The sequence below is a fragment of the Notolabrus celidotus genome, chromosome 16 (genome assembly GCF_009762535.1).
Source record: "Notolabrus celidotus isolate fNotCel1 chromosome 16, fNotCel1.pri, whole genome shotgun sequence".
NCBI classification, from domain to species: domain Eukaryota; kingdom Metazoa; phylum Chordata; class Actinopteri; order Labriformes; family Labridae; genus Notolabrus; species Notolabrus celidotus.
In genome coordinates this window covers 16491184-16509350 of record NC_048287.1, presented here as the reverse complement: position 1 = coordinate 16509350, position 18167 = coordinate 16491184, and the positions used below count along the sequence as shown (strand labels likewise).

The 18167-nt window shown below is 42.5% G+C and overlaps 1 protein-coding gene across 1 annotated transcript; it reads left to right on the top strand.

Annotated features, from left to right (window-relative positions):
• Nucleotides 1–90: 90 nt before the first annotated feature.
• Nucleotides 91–17576, top strand: ubp1 (upstream binding protein 1). The gene is given in 17 exon segments (XM_034704643.1): nucleotides 91–998; nucleotides 5072–5223; nucleotides 7645–7721; nucleotides 8116–8221; nucleotides 8318–8424; nucleotides 8641–8793; nucleotides 8966–9076; nucleotides 11441–11548; nucleotides 11860–11966; nucleotides 12168–12222; nucleotides 13505–13552; nucleotides 13554–13599; nucleotides 13700–13790; nucleotides 13989–14107; nucleotides 14205–14347; nucleotides 15210–15261; nucleotides 15374–17576. Coding segments are annotated over 17 exon segments (1629 nt in total). The 5' UTR covers nucleotides 91–882; the 3' UTR covers nucleotides 15412–17576.
• Nucleotides 17577–18167: the final 591 nt, after the last annotated feature.

Genomic DNA, 18167 nt, shown 5'->3' with positions numbered 1-18167 from the left:
GGACACAATGACGGAAGCTCGGACGCCTCTGATTGGACAATCCCCCTGAGCTGGGCACAGAAGGCGCACTCTGATTGGCTGATCGCAGTCCTGGCATCCTTCCTGAAGGCTGGCTGGTGGAAACCCTGCAGGCTTCACGGACCTACCATAGCCTGTATGCTGAGGGAGCCATGTTGATGCCTGCTGGTTTTGTGTCAACCGTTTCATATTGGATGGTTACAGAACTGCGTATCAAGGACCGGGAGCCTCAACGGTGATTCCAGCGCCGCGATGAAACGAGGAGAGCGGTGTGGGGAGGTCCAGGGAGCGGCCGAGGAGACCAGGTCTTAGGTCTTAGGTCACTCTGTGGATAGAAAACAAGTGGACGATATTAGCCTGGGAGCTAGGTAGCATCAGCTGTGCGGACGCTGCGTGGGAAGCGGCGTGTGGACTAAAACACAATCATCTGTGCTTCTTCATTTAGTGGAGATAAAGTTAGCTACAGGACTCGGAAAGGAAACGACGAGGCTTCAGGGTTTGAGTTGATCTTTGAAGAGTAAGCTAGCTGCTGGCTAACGCTAGCTCCCGTCTGTAGTCACGACTAACATTTGGCTAGCTGACTGGAGTCTAACTGATCGACACTTTCAGACAGTTGTGGAGCTCCGTGCTGTGTGAGAACCGACCGAGTGGAGATATGGCGACACATCCAGCCTCTGCAAAGCTATCAATCCGCCTGCCCAGCTTGCCAAGGAGCGGCTAACGGGCTAGCAGCATAACTTTCCTCTCACCGTGTTGTCCCCCCCTCACAAAGCTGCAGAGCCCCACTTCCTTCACCGAACATCTCGTACCTGAAGCAAGCTGGCGGCCCTCCGTGTAGAAGCCGAGGACAAGGAGCTGGGGCCGATGGCCTGGGTGCTGAAGATGGACGACGCCTCCATCGAGTCGGGGCTGGTGCACGACTTTGATGCCAGCCTGTCCGGCATCGGGCAGGAGCTGGGGGCTGGAGCCTACAGCATGAGGTTAGACACCGAGTCAACACATCAACAACCACAGCTTTCAAACACAGTACGAGTACAGTACACAGTGTCTATCCGGGTTTACATTACACCCCTCCTGCCCTTTGTACCGAGAGGCATCGCTTCTCTTTGTTTTTGTGGTTTGGAGAAGGGCAGTCATTGCAGGGACCCACGATCAGGGGCAATGATTACATTCTCCAAACTCATGCTTTTAGCAGAAGAATGACGTGTGATGCAGTGAGGTGCAAAGGCATACATCGCTTACTAGCCTCTGTTTACTTTTCATGATAACAGGAAGTCTGCACGACAGGCCCTGTTTGGCTCCTGTGACTGGTGACGGGTTTATCAGAACATATGTGTGGCTTCGTTTCTTAACATAGGTGGTGAGATAAACACAGGCCTTGATGTTTCATTTAAGGTGCGAGTCTGTTTATTTGTATTATGTTTGTGTTCTTTGAATTTAAAAGTTGTTATAGGGTGCATTCACAAAATACACAGCTTCATTACTCAAGTCAAAGTATAGATACTCCTGGTTAAACATTACTCCAATACAAGTGAAAGTTGCTCTGTCAAATTATTACTTGAGTTAAAGTACTGAAGTACTTGCTTTCAAAAATACTTAAGTATTCAAAGTACTTCTTAAAAAATCTCAAAACTTTGTATTTTCACAATACATAAGTGTATTCAAGAATACATAGAAGTACATTCTGTTACATTATGTTTATTTAGAAACCATTACTTTAAATATCTGAAAACTATACCATGGAATAGAAACAGAAACTAAGTTATTCCAAGCACAGACAACTTAGTTTGAAATGTTCATCTGGAATGAAATAAAAGTTATTTAGCTCAACACGCGTTCTCAGGTTGGACAGTGGATTTTTGTATGTTAGGGCAGAGTGGGAAACAGGGAGAACATTTCAAACGATATGTATCATTCTTCATTTCAAAAAACCTCTAACACGGGCTGAAGATATGACCATGGGTGCTCAGGTGGAGAATTATAGCCATCATTACCACCTCTAAATGAACTGCCTGATCTGAGTGAAATTTGCACTGTGTTTGCTCCATATACAGGTGTGACTAAACCACTGAGACAAACAGAACTACACAAACACATTTTACTGTCTTAGGGATCAGATTTCAGAAAAGAGAAGGAAATTCATGAGCTGACTTCAAAGCAAAAGTAGTGAGTAACTAGAGCATTGATAGAAATGTAGTGGAGTAAAAAGTACAATTATTGTCTTCTGAATGTAGCAGAGTAAAAGTAATACATTCCCCCCAAAAAATATACTCAAATAAAGTACAGATACTCAAAAAATGTACTTAGATACTGTACTCAAGTAAATTTACTTTGTTACCGTCCAACACTGATTGACATGGAGGTATAGTTTGCTAAAGCTCATTCTCAAGATCAGAAAGGTTTGAATGTTGTCATAAGATGCACTCTATTCTCAGGCATAACAAAATCTGTGGGGTTGATGAACAATTTTGTGGTTTTTTGTCAATTAACGTTACTTTACTCTGCATCATCTCCACTCCCTGACATCATTTGAAGGCATTTAAATCCCTATTTTTTAAATACATTTTATACACCTGAAACTTCCAACACTGAGAGAGACATGTTTTCCAAACTACCAGCGACAGCACAGATATTTCAAGGAAACTGAATGAAATAATCTTCCTATTATATGAAGCTCTAGCAGACTCTGATACCTTACACTGACTGCAGGAAACACTTTAACAAACTCTTAACCTGCATATTAAAGCAGGTTATGATCTGGAGGCACCTGTGTACAAAGCAGTAGGTCTTATCTCATTACTGATCCTGTCCTGGACATGTGTGTGAAGTTTCCTCTGAAAAGAATTCTCCTCCTGCTTCATATTTACTTGTTGACACACCGCTCACAATCACATTTTAATGGTTGAGATTTTAATATTGACTCTCTCTCACTCTGCACGCAGTGAGTCGCTTCACTGGAATCTGACCAGGTGATGTGCATTAGAATTACATAGCTGATCCTCTAGTGCAGGGGTTCCCAAAGTGTGGGTCGGACTCGGGACCTCTTGGGGGGTCACAAGACACAAATGGGGGGTTGTGAGATGTCTTCCAGAGTGTTTATTATTTTTAATTATATAAAAATAGAACATTTTACCCATTATAGTAAAAATATCAACAAAAATAGTAGCTTACTTTGAAATAAAACCCTGAAAATAGAAAGTGTAATGAGTTTCCTGCCTTTCTTTGTTGCCAGATGACTCTTAAGGTTAGGGTTAGTGAACAGTTAATTATCAAAAGCATCAGTAGCAGCAGATTAATTCATAACGGCAAATGAAACACACACATGCTCATACATGTAGGGTCATTTTCTGCAGACCAGCTAAATGAAGCCACATTAAATCACTTTGAGGGACAGTGGGAGTTGCGACTCTTTGGCATCTATATTTTGGGGGTCGGGGGCTGAAAAGTTTGGGAACCCCTGCTCTAGTGCACTTTTAATTATCATACACATACTGCATTCGATTTAAACTGTTTTGTAACTGTTAAAAACTCCTTTAAAGCTGGTTTAATTATGAGTCAGGGGTTTCCAGCACTGCCAGGGTCTTATGATTCAGGGAAACATTATTAGTCACCTGTTGGTAATGTGTCTGTGGAGGATGGAGACATTTCCTGTGTCCGTCTCTCTTAAAAAGCTGAGAAGAACTGAGCTGGAATCCATGTGGCATTGTTGTAAACCACCTGTTCAATTAGTAACTCCTGGTATGTGTGTGTACTGAGTTATGTAACAGGTTATGGGAGGTGATGATTTTTGTGAGGCAAAGGCTAGCAGCTCTCAGTACATGCATTGGTCTTATCAGCGGCCTCTTCGGCCATCTGCCTACAGGCGTGCATTTATCTGTGCATGTGTGAGGGACGCAGCATGTCAGCAAGTTTATCGTTTCACAAGTGATGGGCTGTGAAGTTAATTAGTGCAAACAGAGTAGTGTGTGTGTGTGTGTCCAGGAGGAGTTGTGGTGTCTGTCTATCTGTGGTGCTGTTGGGGTGAGTTAGGGGGCAGGTTTTGAGCCAGTAGCTGGTAGGAACAGAATGTCTCAGTGTGTGTCAGTGGAACCAGCTCCTCAGGTTTCAGGAAGCAGATGTAGTTTTCCTGGGCAGCGAGGTGAGCAGGGCTGCGGCACCCAGGTTGGCACGGTCTGCAGGAAAAAATACTCACTGGCAAAAGTGAGTGAGTGAATCTCACAAGCTGCTCTTTTGAAGATTTATTTGTTTTGGGAGGAAGGTGGAGGAGGAGGAGTGTCTTAAAACTGTCTAACAGTTTTCTTTTATTTAAGTTTGGACCAGGTTAAAAGCAGCGTCATGATGTATTTAAAAGATTCTTTGTAATTTGATGCCATAATCTGCATTCTCTATGTTGATGGGAATCCCTCCCTGCATACACACCCACACGAAAACACACCGTGCACCCGTTGACACTCCCACAGCATTTGTCAGGGTGAGCTGAGGACAGGTTGCCTGTCTAGAGTAGCTGCCAAGTGTGAGAGATATTGTGTGTGTGTGCGTGTGTGTGTGTCAGCAGCTCAGGCTATCTCTGGTCGTTTTTGTTCATTTATCCCTCTGCGGCCTCATGCATGCATAATAAGAGAGCCATTTGATCGATGGAGAGCCCTCGTCACTAATTCTAAAATAAGCCAATCCGTTTAATAATTCCACACGAGGAAGAGGAGGAGCATTGTCTCACCACGCTGGAGCACGCAACAGTTTAAGTGACCTAAACCAATTTGATGTGTTTCAGCGATAATTGCAAAAGTTGGAAAACAAGAACGACCACTTTTAAGGAATAAAGAAGCCGTTTCTGTTTGCCTTCAGGGAGGTCATGGTGATTGTTACAATCCCTCACAGTTTTGGTGATCCAATAAAAGCTTGGATTTTCTAGTTAAAGAAATGAGGCAGTTTAAAGGCAAGAAAAATGCACCGCTTGAGCTGTTCTTTGAAAAACTTTTCACGCTGCTCGGGCTGTGCTTCAGTGATGATTTTTCTCTCATGCTAATGTTTTCTCTCTGTCCCCTCTCCTCAGCGATGTGCTGGCTCTGCCAATCTTTAAGCAGGAGGACAGCAGCCTTCCTCCTGAGACCGAGACCAAAAACCCCCCATTCCAGTATGTGCTGTGTGCCGCCACCTCACCTGCTGTCAAGCTGCACGACGAGACGCTCACATACCTGAACCAAGGTGTGACACTGTTAATGTCAACTTACATTTCACGCTTCTGCTGACCTGTTGAAGCAGCTCATGAAGACGTTAGTGTTTGATGCTTTTCATATATACACAGGTCATTCGGCCACACGTATCATATAGCATCAGTAGATACCAACATTAATCTACCGCACATTAGTGTAATTACTGTAAAATGAAACCACTGATGATGTGAATGGCCTTCTCTGACCTCAATGCTTGAAAGTACCAACAGTGTGATTCATCTACATTAGATTATGGCAAAAATTAAGATTTACTTTATTGAATAAAAGGGAATGATAGACAACATGTGTATTTTTACACAGGGAAAAATCAACACAGCTGTCGGATGAGACATAAGATACCCGTCATGGAATTTTCAACATGGATTTACAGATTTTATACACACATTTTAGTCTGTAAATATAGATTATTTTGAATTATTACTGCAGCTTTAAAATGCAAAATCAAATGTCTTCTATAGGTGCATTTCGACCAAGAGTTCCGGGTTCTTTAAGCCCCCAGAACTACTTTCCCCGGATCTAAAATGTTCCTGTGCCCCCATTGTTGTCTGCGTTTCGACCGCGGGCTGAAGTCCTGGGTAGATTGTGCAAATCAGGCCAGTGACGTATGGAGAAAAAAATATATGTTAAATCATATTTTGAAATCTTAATAAAAACTAAACTAGTTTGCATTCCCAGGAACTCCGTCTGTGTTTCAACAACTGTGTAAAGTCCACAAACACCATTACGTTCAACCGAAAGTCCCAGGACCCTTGAAAAGTACTACCCCCCCAAGCAGGGGCTTTTCAGGGGGCAGATTATCTACCCCTGAACTAAATTTAGACCCTGATTCCTCCGGTCTAAACGCACGTAGTTCAGGGGTAAAGTTCCTGTGGTCGAAAAACGCCTAAAATCACAGAGTGGTCTGTATAAAGACAGTCCCCTCAACCTCCCCTTTGGGTCCAGATTTGAAGGTTTGATAGGAGGCGAATTATGATGGGTTGCCAGTATCTGCTGTCTCAGCGAGATAGAGGGACCCTGATCTAAACCCTGATGGGACACACGCACTTAAAATAACTTTCTGGCAATTCATCATATTTGTACTGTGGCTATTCTTCCTGCAGCATAGCACTCAGGATGGGAAGCTCATTTGCTGTTATCAAAAAGATAAATTCTCACTGCTGTGTTCCAGGTTGCAAATCATATTAACAGAGGGAAACAAATATTTATAATGTCACTGCATCCGCGTTGACCAGCAGCAACTAAAAAAGACAACAGATAATGAAAATCAGTGAGGAAATGAGGCAAGATTTATAGGCAAACTAAACAGTTTGATATCCATTAGACAACAGGTAAGGTTGGTATTTAGCCAAGCCAAGTGAATGTTACATTTGCTGTTGTCCAGCAGAAGTTTATCTCAAGTTGTTTTTTTTGTTTTTGTTTGGACTGGTAATATGGCCAAATTTCCATTCAGATTTTCATAATCCATAAATTATGTCAGTTGCTGACCAGTGAAAAAAGTTATGAAATGTTTTTCACGAATCGCAACCTTGTGCAACATTATAACATAATGAAAGCTTCCTATCCTGAGTGACATCAGAAGAATAATCTGGACTTGTGAATAAGTTATGTGATGAATGATGGGGGTATGGCTAGACCTAGAAGGACAAAGGTTTTTGTAATTTGGAGTTGTTTGTGGAAACCTACAAACATAGACTCTACAAATGGACAACAATCTTAGAAGTTCATTGCATGTCCCACAGAGCAAGATAGATCCAAAAACATATAAACTGTTGCATGCTGAATTTGAGCATCGGCATTCATCACCACCCTCATATTTTGAAGTAAAAGCCAATACATTATAATAAATTACATTTTAAGGACTGTGATCTTTTTCTATAAATCCAAAAATTCTCCTCAGAGGCGTCGAAGGACTGAATCATGAAACATATTGAGAGCAGAGAACGAAGGGCAACATGAAACACAGATATTCAGATGATATCTGAATCATCGGTCTGTGAATTTGTCTCACAGTCAAAATCCACAGCCAACATTACTGAACTCCAGCCAAAGAGTTTAGAGTCATATTTTCTTTCCATGCATCAGTTTTTGACAGCCCAAATATTGATTACACAGGCCTTTAAATACAGCCTTGCACCTGCAGAAAACAACGTTAACCACAACAAAGACTGCACTTTTAATCTGCAGAACTTCACTTCAGAAAAATGAGTTTAGCCATTAAACCAGAATATGAGCAATAACACACAAACTAAACTTACCTTTGTAATATCATTGTTAGACAACCAAGACATATAGCATTCACTCCGCTCTTGCTTTGATTGTAGTAGCTCTCTGTCACGATTCTGTACTTTATTAATCTCCCTTCTCTCTCCATCTCTTTCCCTGTATCTCTCAGGCCAGTCTTACGAGGTGCGTATGTTGGACAACAGGAATCCAGGGGAGCTGCCGGAGCTCACAAACAAGATGGCAAAGGTGAGAAGATCCTCACTGTTGGAGAGGAGAACACCATACTTCTGTCTCTTACCCTTCATACACGTTGTGCTGTCGGAATTGCAATAATACATTTCTGTGAAAATTAATCTGAAAGCAAAAAATCTGACTTTTAATGAATTCACACAATGCATATCACGTCAGCTCAATTGTAGTTTTCTTTATGACAGTACTTGGTTGTGACCCTCCCTTGCTGTATTTATAGGGTGACCTAGAGTCGATCTATGCAGTAAAGTATAACTCTTCTCAGTGTTTGCACATTAGAAGCTCTCAAACACACTAAAAAAACAGAAGAGTGATTTCCCAAGTTTAGACTTAGGATCATCTAAGGAGCACGTGAAGCAATCATACCTGTGTGTGTGTTTTTTTTTTGTAGAGCATAGTTCGGGTGGTGTTTCATGACCGCCGGCTGCAGTACACAGAGCACCAGCAGCTGGAAGGCTGGAAGTGGAACCGTCCAGGCGACCGTCTACTTGACATCGGTAATTTTGCAGAGAAGTAGTGTACACTGTAACGATTCCTTGTGCGTGATTCAAGTTTAAATATCTCTGTTTGTGTTGTGTGTGTGTGTGAGACAGATATCCCCATGTCAGTGGGCATTATTGAGCCAAAGACCCACCCCTCCCAGCTGAACGCAGCAGAGTTCTTGTGGGACTTAAACAAAAGGACCTCTGTTTTTGTGCAGGTATTACACACCCACATTTACATTCACACACACCCACACACACACACACACACACACACACACCCACACACACACACACACACACACACACACACACACACACACACACACACACACACACGTCAGCTCCTCTTTGTGCCATCTTTTTGGGCGTGCCTCTTAATCTCCACATCAAACACACATTTTGATCACACACATGCACACTCTTGTCTGCAGGTGCACTGCATCAGCACAGAGTTCACTCCCAGAAAGCACGGTGGAGAGAAGGGCGTCCCCTTCAGGATCCAGGTTGACACGTTTGCCCTGGGAGAGGGAGGAGAGTACACAGAGCACCTCCACTCTGCCTCCTGCCAAATCAAAGTCTTTAAGGTACTCTCTCTCTCTCTCTCTCTCTCTCTCTCTCTCTCTCTCTCTCTCTCTCTCTCTCTCTCTCTCTCTCTCTCTCTCTCTCTCTCTCTCTCTCTCTCTCTCTCTCTCTCTCTCTCTCTCTCTCTGTGTCTCCTTTTCTTTAATGGTCTCTTCTTTTCTGATCTCGGTTCAGCCAAAGGGGGCGGACCGTAAGCAGAAGACGGACAGGGAGAAGATGGAGAAACGCACACCTCAAGAGAAGGAAAAGTACCAGCCTTCTTATGATACCACTATCCTGTCAGAGGTCAGTATGCAGCTGATATCAACTCAACACCCACCAGACTAAAGTTCTTACGAGCATCCATTTTTAGTTTTAATTTTGGGGGAATATCTTTGTTAAATTATGAACACCTGTATGAACATATTTCTGCACAATGGTTCACTTAAAGGCTGATTTCAGATGACGGGCCACAAATGTGTTTTAGATCACGTTAACTGCCAAACGTGACCTGAAACATCTTTTACTGCTTTATTGATCACATTGCTCTCTTTTAGATAGACTCAAAATTACTTCTATGACGTCTTCAAATACTTTAATTTGCCCGGATTACTCCCTTATGTGAAATGTAAAAAAAGGCAACAATAATCAAATCATTACATTGTTTAAATTGTTTAAGCTGTCTTCCTGCATGAAGACTTAATTTGCATCCATCAACGTGCACTTTCTGTGCAGATGTGTCGCTCGTTCTAGAAGCTGTTATTGCCACCTTTCCAGACACACATACAGCAGATGAGAACAGCCTATAGTAATGTTGATGGTGCTCAGGCACAGATGGATCAATTCCCCAGAGACTAGTGCCTGGGGCATGGGGCAGTGTCTTGTTGCACTCCACAAGATTTATTTACTTAAAAGTATGCCTACCTTTTTCTGAAATCAATCAAACAATCAAGGACAAGCGTAATTTTAACAGGTAGGAACCTTGAGCAGAACCAGACTCATGCTAGACAGCTATTTGCCTTGACTGTGGTGGGGTTGGAAATAGGGATAGAAGAAGATGCAGAATAAGAGAGATGGAAAATAACAACATCAAAAACAATAAAACCAGTACAGATAATGATGGTCAAAGTAGGTGTATTATTTGCAGGAGCTTCAAATGAATCCTAAAAGTCAACAGGCCTCATATTAGCATTTACAATAATACAATGTTGATAATAGGGGTAGGAATGAAAGTGTTAGCTATAGCAGTTAGAGTCCGAGATTAGCTTTGTAGCTGTGGTGATAATGGTGAGACTGATATTCATAGTTGTAGCAGCTGGAGTCGGGCAGGTGCACAGCAGCAGGCCGTCTACAGCAATGATCCAGAGGAACCTACGAGACAAGGGAGCTCAGGGATTCCCAGAAAGATATATGGTTAGTAACTTTAATGGGACATGCAGATTTAAAGTTAGTGACAGGCAGACAGTGTGCATGAGTATGACCTAACGAGGGGTTAAGCCTTGGGAAGTGGCGGCACTGCATTGTTCTAGGTATCCAGCATGCTCCTTTGTCTGGTTAAAATCTAACATTTTATACTTGTATATTAGTCGCACCGGTGTAGGATGCAACTCAATTTTTAGATGACAAAATATGTATTGAAAGTGTGTGATATTCCTACTTTTACAGTATATTAAACTGTTCAGTTGGAAAGCAACATGGCTATTATCTTGAAAACATTTTAAGGACAATCAGAAAAACATAGAGATACTAAAAAGTATACAGAGTACAAAAGTTGTAGCAGGAAATCACACCTTAATTTCCCTGACAGAAATCAAAAAGATAAGTGAAGATGGTGTTGGTGGTCGACAACAAACACAAAAACACCCTGCACAGATTTTTAATAGAAGCTTCAGAGTACAAAATAAAGCCCCGTTTCCACCAAGCGGTTCAGTTCAGTTCGTCTCTGTACGGCACGCGTTTTGTGGCGTTTCTATTGACTAAAACTGGGACAGGTCCCCAAATTACTGAGCCGTACCAGCCCACTTTTTGGTACTCTTCTATTGGGGTGCCAGACATACCGATCCGACCCCAGAAGATGGAGCTAGAAACACTGCAGTCTGTTGATTGGTCGAAAGAATCATCACTTCCCGTGTGACAGCGGTAATAAAGAACAATATATAACCCCGCCATGTTTAAATCTCTGGTGGACTTCGGGAAGATAACTTTTTTTGTGTGGAAAATGGCGTCAAGAAACAGCATTCCATGGTCAACCACGGAGGTGCAGACTTTCCTCGCGTTTTACTTCTTCGTTGCATTTATTAGCGGAGTACACTGTGTCGCGCTCCCATGACGTCACGCTATTACGTAGGCGTAAGGGGTTACCGATCCAGCACGTACCAAACTGTACTGATTCATACCAGACCGCTTGGTGGAAACGAGCAATAAAGGTCCTTTGGCAGGGCTCTGTTCTTATTGAATACATTTACAGTGTTTTCTGTGTATCAGTGGTTTTATCACATCTTTTATCAGTAGAAAGAAGTCAGCGTCCTGCAGTGATTTTATATGTTATGAACCTTTCTGACAGTCCTCAGGTCATCCACTGTGTGACTTAAGTGTGTTCCTGAAGGTTGAGGTTGTGTTCATGTGTTGGTCTGTGGCTGGCTAACCTCTGCTCTGTGTCTGTTTATGCAGACAAGACTTGAACCCATCATAGAGGATGCGGGCGACCACGAGCTGAAAAAGTCCAGCAAGCGGACACTTCCCGCTGACTGTGGCGACTCCCTGGCCAAGAGAGGCAGTGTAAGCACCCTGCTCTACTCTCGTCCAAGGAGACGACTCCTCTTCCCCTTACCAATCTATCCATAGACCCTCTAAACCTTTCTGCAGACACCTGACTGCAGTCTAAAGCTTGCTGGAAGACCCTCTGATCCTTCATTGTGATGTAATTTACCTTGGTTGGGGGTGGGGGTTGCAAAGCTACATTCCTAAATCACTCTGTTTTCTTCAACCTTCAACCTTTCGCTCCAGGGTAGTTGAAGTTGGCTAGCAGTGTGAAATACCCCTGTAGGTCTAATTATATTACTCCTGTGTATTTGTGTGTCTCTCCAAAGTGCTCCCCATGGCCGGATAACGCCTACGTCAGCACCAACCAGGCAGCTACTCCCTCATTCAGCTCAGCCCCGCTCTCCACCTACACAACCTCCTCAGTACCAGACAGGTAACACACAGACATCTCTCTCTCTCTCTCTCTCTCTCTCTCTCTCTCTCTCTCTCTCTCTCTCTCTCTCTCTCTCTCTCTCTCTCTGTCTGTGTCTGTGTCTGTGTCTGTGTGTGTGTCTGTGTGTATGTCTGTGTCTGTGTTCCCTTTCCCTGAAGTCTCTGTTAGTCTCTCCTCTTCTCATTGTCTTCTTTGTTGCAGTGATTCGTCCTCACCCAATCACCAGGAAGGCCCTGGCAACCATGGCAACTCGGAGGTAAGTCTGAACATGTTTCTCCCCCCCCCATATATAACATGGTAGGAAAGTTACAGAATTCCCTGACAGACACTTTGAAACTTACTGTTTCACAACTGTTGTGCTTTCCTGTCACTCCAAATTGTGTGTTTTGAATCTGCTTCAATAACTTAAATAAGGACTCAGCTGTGTTGTAGGATTGGTTTTGTGTATATGCTGTTGTGAACTAGTTTTGTATCTTTTTTGAATAATGAAACTCTGATAAGGTGAGAATAAAATAGGATTGAGTGATAGAGTGGCACGTTTGTGGTTACATCTGGTGCTACAGAGTGACAGATGATTGACGCTTTACGGTTGTCTTTCTATTTATCCTGGAAAAGATTTAGCTCTGAGGAGTGAACACAGCAACCTCTGGTGGCTTGTAAATTATATAGCAGCCTGTCTTGGTGGTATAAAGCAGGGGCTCCCAAACTTTTTAGCCCAGGACCCCAAAAATAACAGTGCCAGAGACTCGGGACCCATGCTGTGACTTTGGGTGGTTAAACGTTACTTACAGCCATGGGCAAGCACTAATAGGCCAATCCAAAAACGGACATTAGAAACTGAAAGCCAAAATACCATAATTTTGTTTATTTTAAAAAGGTTGAAAGCAGAATGGGAGTAATCTTCATGTTTAGTCTGTAGCAGCGATAGGATATACAGATTCTGATTTGCATTAATTTTAACCGATATATATTTTTATTTTTTTTATAAGAATGGATAGATTACACAATTTTAGATATTTGGAAAAAGGACAAAATTCTTTTGAAAGAACCACTTTTTCGATGGGATCTCGCAACCCCCCCCCCCATCAATACCTCGTGACCTCCCCAAAGGGGTCCCGACCCCCACTTTGGGAACCAGTGGTATAAAGCATCACTACATCTTAGTGATATTTATAGTTTCGCTGATTTGTGAGCAATAAAATACCATATTTTGCATATATGTATTTATGTTATTAAAAACAAATATTATTTATATATTTTATAATGTACCTATTTTGGGAAATATTTGGATTGAGATTAATGCTGATTGGTCATTAGCCTTAATAAGCTGTGTCAACAAGTGTTTCTGAAATTACAAACAATTTTGAAACAAAGGGATTGATAGAGCAGATTTATTCTGAAGCAGATAAAAAAATATTTGTTAGTTTAAGCTCTAATGCCATTATTTTGGACGTTTATATTCCTAACCAAAAACAGAATGCAGTTAGTAATTCATATCCCTGTGTGTTGACGTCCTGTGTTTCCGTGTCATCATGCAGCAGCTGAGCCCCACTGCCTCCATACAGGATTCACAGAAGTGGCTGCTGAAAAAACCGCTTCAACTCCTACACACGGCTCTTCTCTCACTTCTCAGGTACACACACAAACACACACACACACACACGCATTAAAGCATGGCTGTGATGTTGTAAAGGCTGCAGTAAAAGTGACTGTCCCTCTCATCTGTTGTGCAGGTTCTGATTTGTTGAAGCTAACCCGGGACGACCTGGTCCAGATTTGCGGGCCGGCAGATGGTATCAGACTCTTCAATGCACTTAAATCCAGGTGTGTTTTATTTTGTTTTTATTTAACCTTTATTTAATCAGGTGAGTCATTAAGAACAAATTCTTATTTACAGTGACGATCTGTCACTGTGCGTGCGTGCGTGTGTGCGTGCGTGCGTGTATGTGAGTGTGTGTGAACGAACACAAATTCAAGAGTGTGCTAGTGTGTCATGTCATTAATCATTATCTGTGTGGGCAGGTCAGTGCGCCCCAGGTTGACTGTGTACGTTTGTCAGGAGTCCCCTCGAGAGAGCCCCCTGCTGGAGAGACAAAGCACCAATGAAAATGGAGAACATAGTGTTTCCTCAAACTTACAAGGTAAACAAGCTTAAGAGCAACACTGCACTGATGCTAGTCCAGACAGTTTGCAGTGTGTGGGTATTAACATGAGTCTGTGTGATCTGTTTGTGTGCAGTGTATCATGCTCTGTACTTAGAGGATCTCACAGCTGCAGAACTTATCCGCAAGATGGCAAGTGTGTGCAGCCTTCCACTGGGGAAGATCAACCAGGTGTACAGACAGGGTCCCACAGGCATACACATCCTGCTCAGTGACCAGGTACACACACACACACACACGCACACGCACACACACACACACACACACACACACACACACACACACACACACACACACACACACACACACATACACACACACACACACACACACACACACACACACAAACAAGCATCTGTTTGCCAGTCTGTTCTTCTTAAAGACATTGAAATATCTGCTGAGGGGCGCTGGTTTAGCTCGGTTGGTAGAGCAGGCCTCCAGTGTACAGAGGCTACAGTCCTCATCGCACTGATCGTAGAACCGATTCCAGTCACAACAAGATTTGGTGCATTTCCTCCCCCATTCCCTACTCACGTTTCCTGTCTCTCTCTCAAGCCGTCTTTTCTAACGCTCAAAGCCTAAAGTAAAATCTTACAAAACAAATTCAGACCAACAGAGGGCTCTTTGTTTAAAAAAAAGCATCCCAAATACCAGGCTGAAATGTGGGGGACACCCAAAACTCTGATGTAGATACAAAAACATGAGTGATTAATGGTGCGCACATTGATGCTTATCTTTAGGACTTTTTAACCCTTCAATCCGTGCCCTAAACTTATACTTCAGTCGTCTTAAAATGCAGGAAATAATGGTATTTTGCGATATTGATAATAGTATTTTCTTCATAGTTCAGTATCAGTCAGTTGCAATCTGTAAAAATGCATCAAGGGTAAATTGCAGCACAATAATTACTTCCCTGTGTATAGGGAAAGAAATTAGCTGTGTGTCACTAGTTTGTGAACAGGAACAACAACTCTACTGTGTGTGACTCACTCATTTGAATGTCATTTACATGCACAGCTGTTCACTGTATTTCCTCTGTTTCTGCCGCCGTTTTTCACCCCGTCTGTTTTGTCTTTGGCAGATGGTTTACAACTTGCCTGATGAGAGCTGTTTTTTGATCTGCACTGTCAAAGGTGAGCACACAACACACTGACACCCAAGAGCCTCTAACTTTATGATTTGGCCAAGTAGATCCCCATTTGACGAGGATTTAATGTTCCTCTTTGCACTTGTCTCCCTCTCCAGATGAACTGAGCGAAGGACTCCATCTAATCCTGAAGTAGTGCGGAGGACAGATGGCATCACTAATACTCCACCCTCTGTTTTGGAGCAGAAGCCTCCTCTCCGTCCCTCCCTTGCCTGCCTCCACTCTTTCCTCATACTTCCACTCCAGTTCTCTCTTGAACGCTCGCTCGATGGAAAGCAGAGAGACTGCGCTAAAAGCCATGTAAATGTTAGAATCTGACATGGGTGTGTCCACTGTTTCATATTGAAAACACTATTAATGGAGCAGTTTTAGTTAAAAGAGGGGAGACTGGAGGAGGATGTGGAAGAAATATAATGATGTTGTATGTATTTTGATTTTAATATTTTATTTTTTGTCTTTTATATGGTTTCCGCGGGTGAAGGGAGGGGGGGAGGCTCCAGGAGGGAGGGGAGAGAGGTGTTCTGGCTTGAAGAAAGGAATACAAAAGAAAGCAGAGTTTCCTTTTTGCCCGTTGCCCTTCCTACACAACGCGCACAACCAGCATTAGGCCAGTATTTGATAACCTGTACTGCTGAACAGCATGCAATCTCAACATACTAACCTGCTTCAAGGAGAAACCCAACTTACTCTGCTTGTGTAACATTCTCGACGAGGGTTGTCTTAATAAATCATTTATTGAACGGCTGAGCTCAGAAACCCCTGAAATACTCGTGACAAATTTGTGGAAGTTGACACTTTTGATTTTGTTTTCTTGGAATTTGTCAAAGACTGATTTCATAAACTCATTTAGAGTCCAGCCATATCTCTCTGTCTCTCTACGTGCATCCTGTTTGGCCTGCACTTTTTACTGTTATTAGTTGATGCTTTATTTATGGATCAGCTGTGTTTGTTGCTCTCATTGTATTTCCTTGTTTCTGGTGCCATATTGGCTTTTTTAACTCCTGGTCTGTTGCTCACATTCACAAACACAGCACACACGCACCTCATCTTTGACTCCTCTGCTTTTTGTGCTGATTTTGAGACACTAGTATTGCTGGCTTTCAAGACACTTCTAGGATTTTGGCCATAAAAGTCAAAAAAGAGGAACAACCCTCTGAAAACGACTGTAAAACGGAGCAGGAGTGCCTATCCAAAAACCTACTCTGACGTGGACCAAACAGGTTTCAGATTGAAAGGCATCATCTGAGGAAGAAGCCTCACTGGCCTTGTTCATCTTGGTCACTAGAAGTGTTCATAGAACTGGTCAGATGGCAAATCAAACCCTCATCTACTAGAGTTGCTTGTTCTCTGCATGTACATCCACCCTTCATTCCAGGACCTTCTCTGCAAGAAACAACCCACCACACAGCAGACTGGTAGTAACGTATCACTCGATAACCTGGTTTTAATAGTCTTAAACTGTGGACTAGAAAATCATGGCAGCTCCACCTCTTTCTTCAAAATGTCTTGTTAAATGTAGCTTCAAGAGGAAGTGTGAGGTGTGTTTTCCGGCGCCATTACTTTGAAAAGTTACAGGAAGTCTCACACAGGTCCTGGGAGTCCCTGTTGTGTTTTTGATTTTGGTGCACGATATCTGACAATATTAAAAGTGCATAGAGTTTGCACGACTGTGTCAGATGGTGTGTGTGTGCATGTGTATCATTTCTCATTCTTTGATTTTCTCAGTAGTCGTCAAACTTTTTCTGTTGGTATGATGTAACTGTTTAGCCTGACATAAAGCAAAGAGCATGTGGAAGATGGAGAAACAGGAGGGATGATCTAGTTGCTGAGTGTGACCCTTCCTTATTTTCCAGATCTTAGAGACCAAGTCTGCACTGAAAATCACAAAGCTCCAGCTCAATGTGTAGTCAATAGTCCTACGGCCAAAACCTCTTATTCACCACTTACAAGAAGGAGAACAAAAGAAACTGAAATAAAAGACTAAAAGGTGTCTGTTCTTGTCTCGCTGCGCGCCAGAGCCAGGACTGTAGCTCTTGTGATGTTTACAAGGCAAAGTTAACTGTGTTCATAGACTCAAAGATTTAGCAAGTGATAGAGCGGATGTGAAACCAAGTTTTGGTCCCCTGAAAGCCTGATCCAGCCGTCTGTGTGTATGCTTGACTGTGTGTGAGTGAGAGCAGGAGAGGTGACCACCTTCATGTACAGCCTAATGTCAATGATGATGCTTCTCATGTGCACAGTATCGTATGCTGGAGATGTACACAACCACATGTGCTGGGAATAAATGATTTCATAACTTTCTCTGGTGTCCTGCTTCATCACACTAAAGTATTTGATTACAAGACAGGCATATATTAGATCTTAATTCATTTAGTTTTATATTTTCCACCTTTAAACTATAGCATGGGTATCCCAGATCATAGTCTTTTAATGTTCAAATGTATACCTCAATTTGCAAGCCCGCTTTTATTGGCTTTCTGAGGTAAATATTTTGTTTCTAATTTGAGTCAAACCTGGCATTATTGCAGACTTTTCTCTGATTTCCAGGTTTTGATGGACAGTTTACACAGATGGAGTAGTCTTAAGTATATCCGACTGACCTTGAATTGATAACACTTATTGAAAAGATAATCCAGAACTTTAAGGGACATTTTTTTGTCTTAATGGCCAATTAAAGCTTCCGTTTGGTGCAGAAAATTCCTAGTTTGACTCACCATAGTGGAAGGGAGAGCACAAAAAAAACATGATGAAGGTCTCTCAATGAAGGTGGTTAGGATCTAGATTCATGTATGATTTCCCTCTGAACATTTTGTTATAAAGGCTGACTCTCATGTGGGTTGAATTGGGAATTGTCTCAGCAGACTACCTGTGTCTTTGTCCTCAGACAAGTCA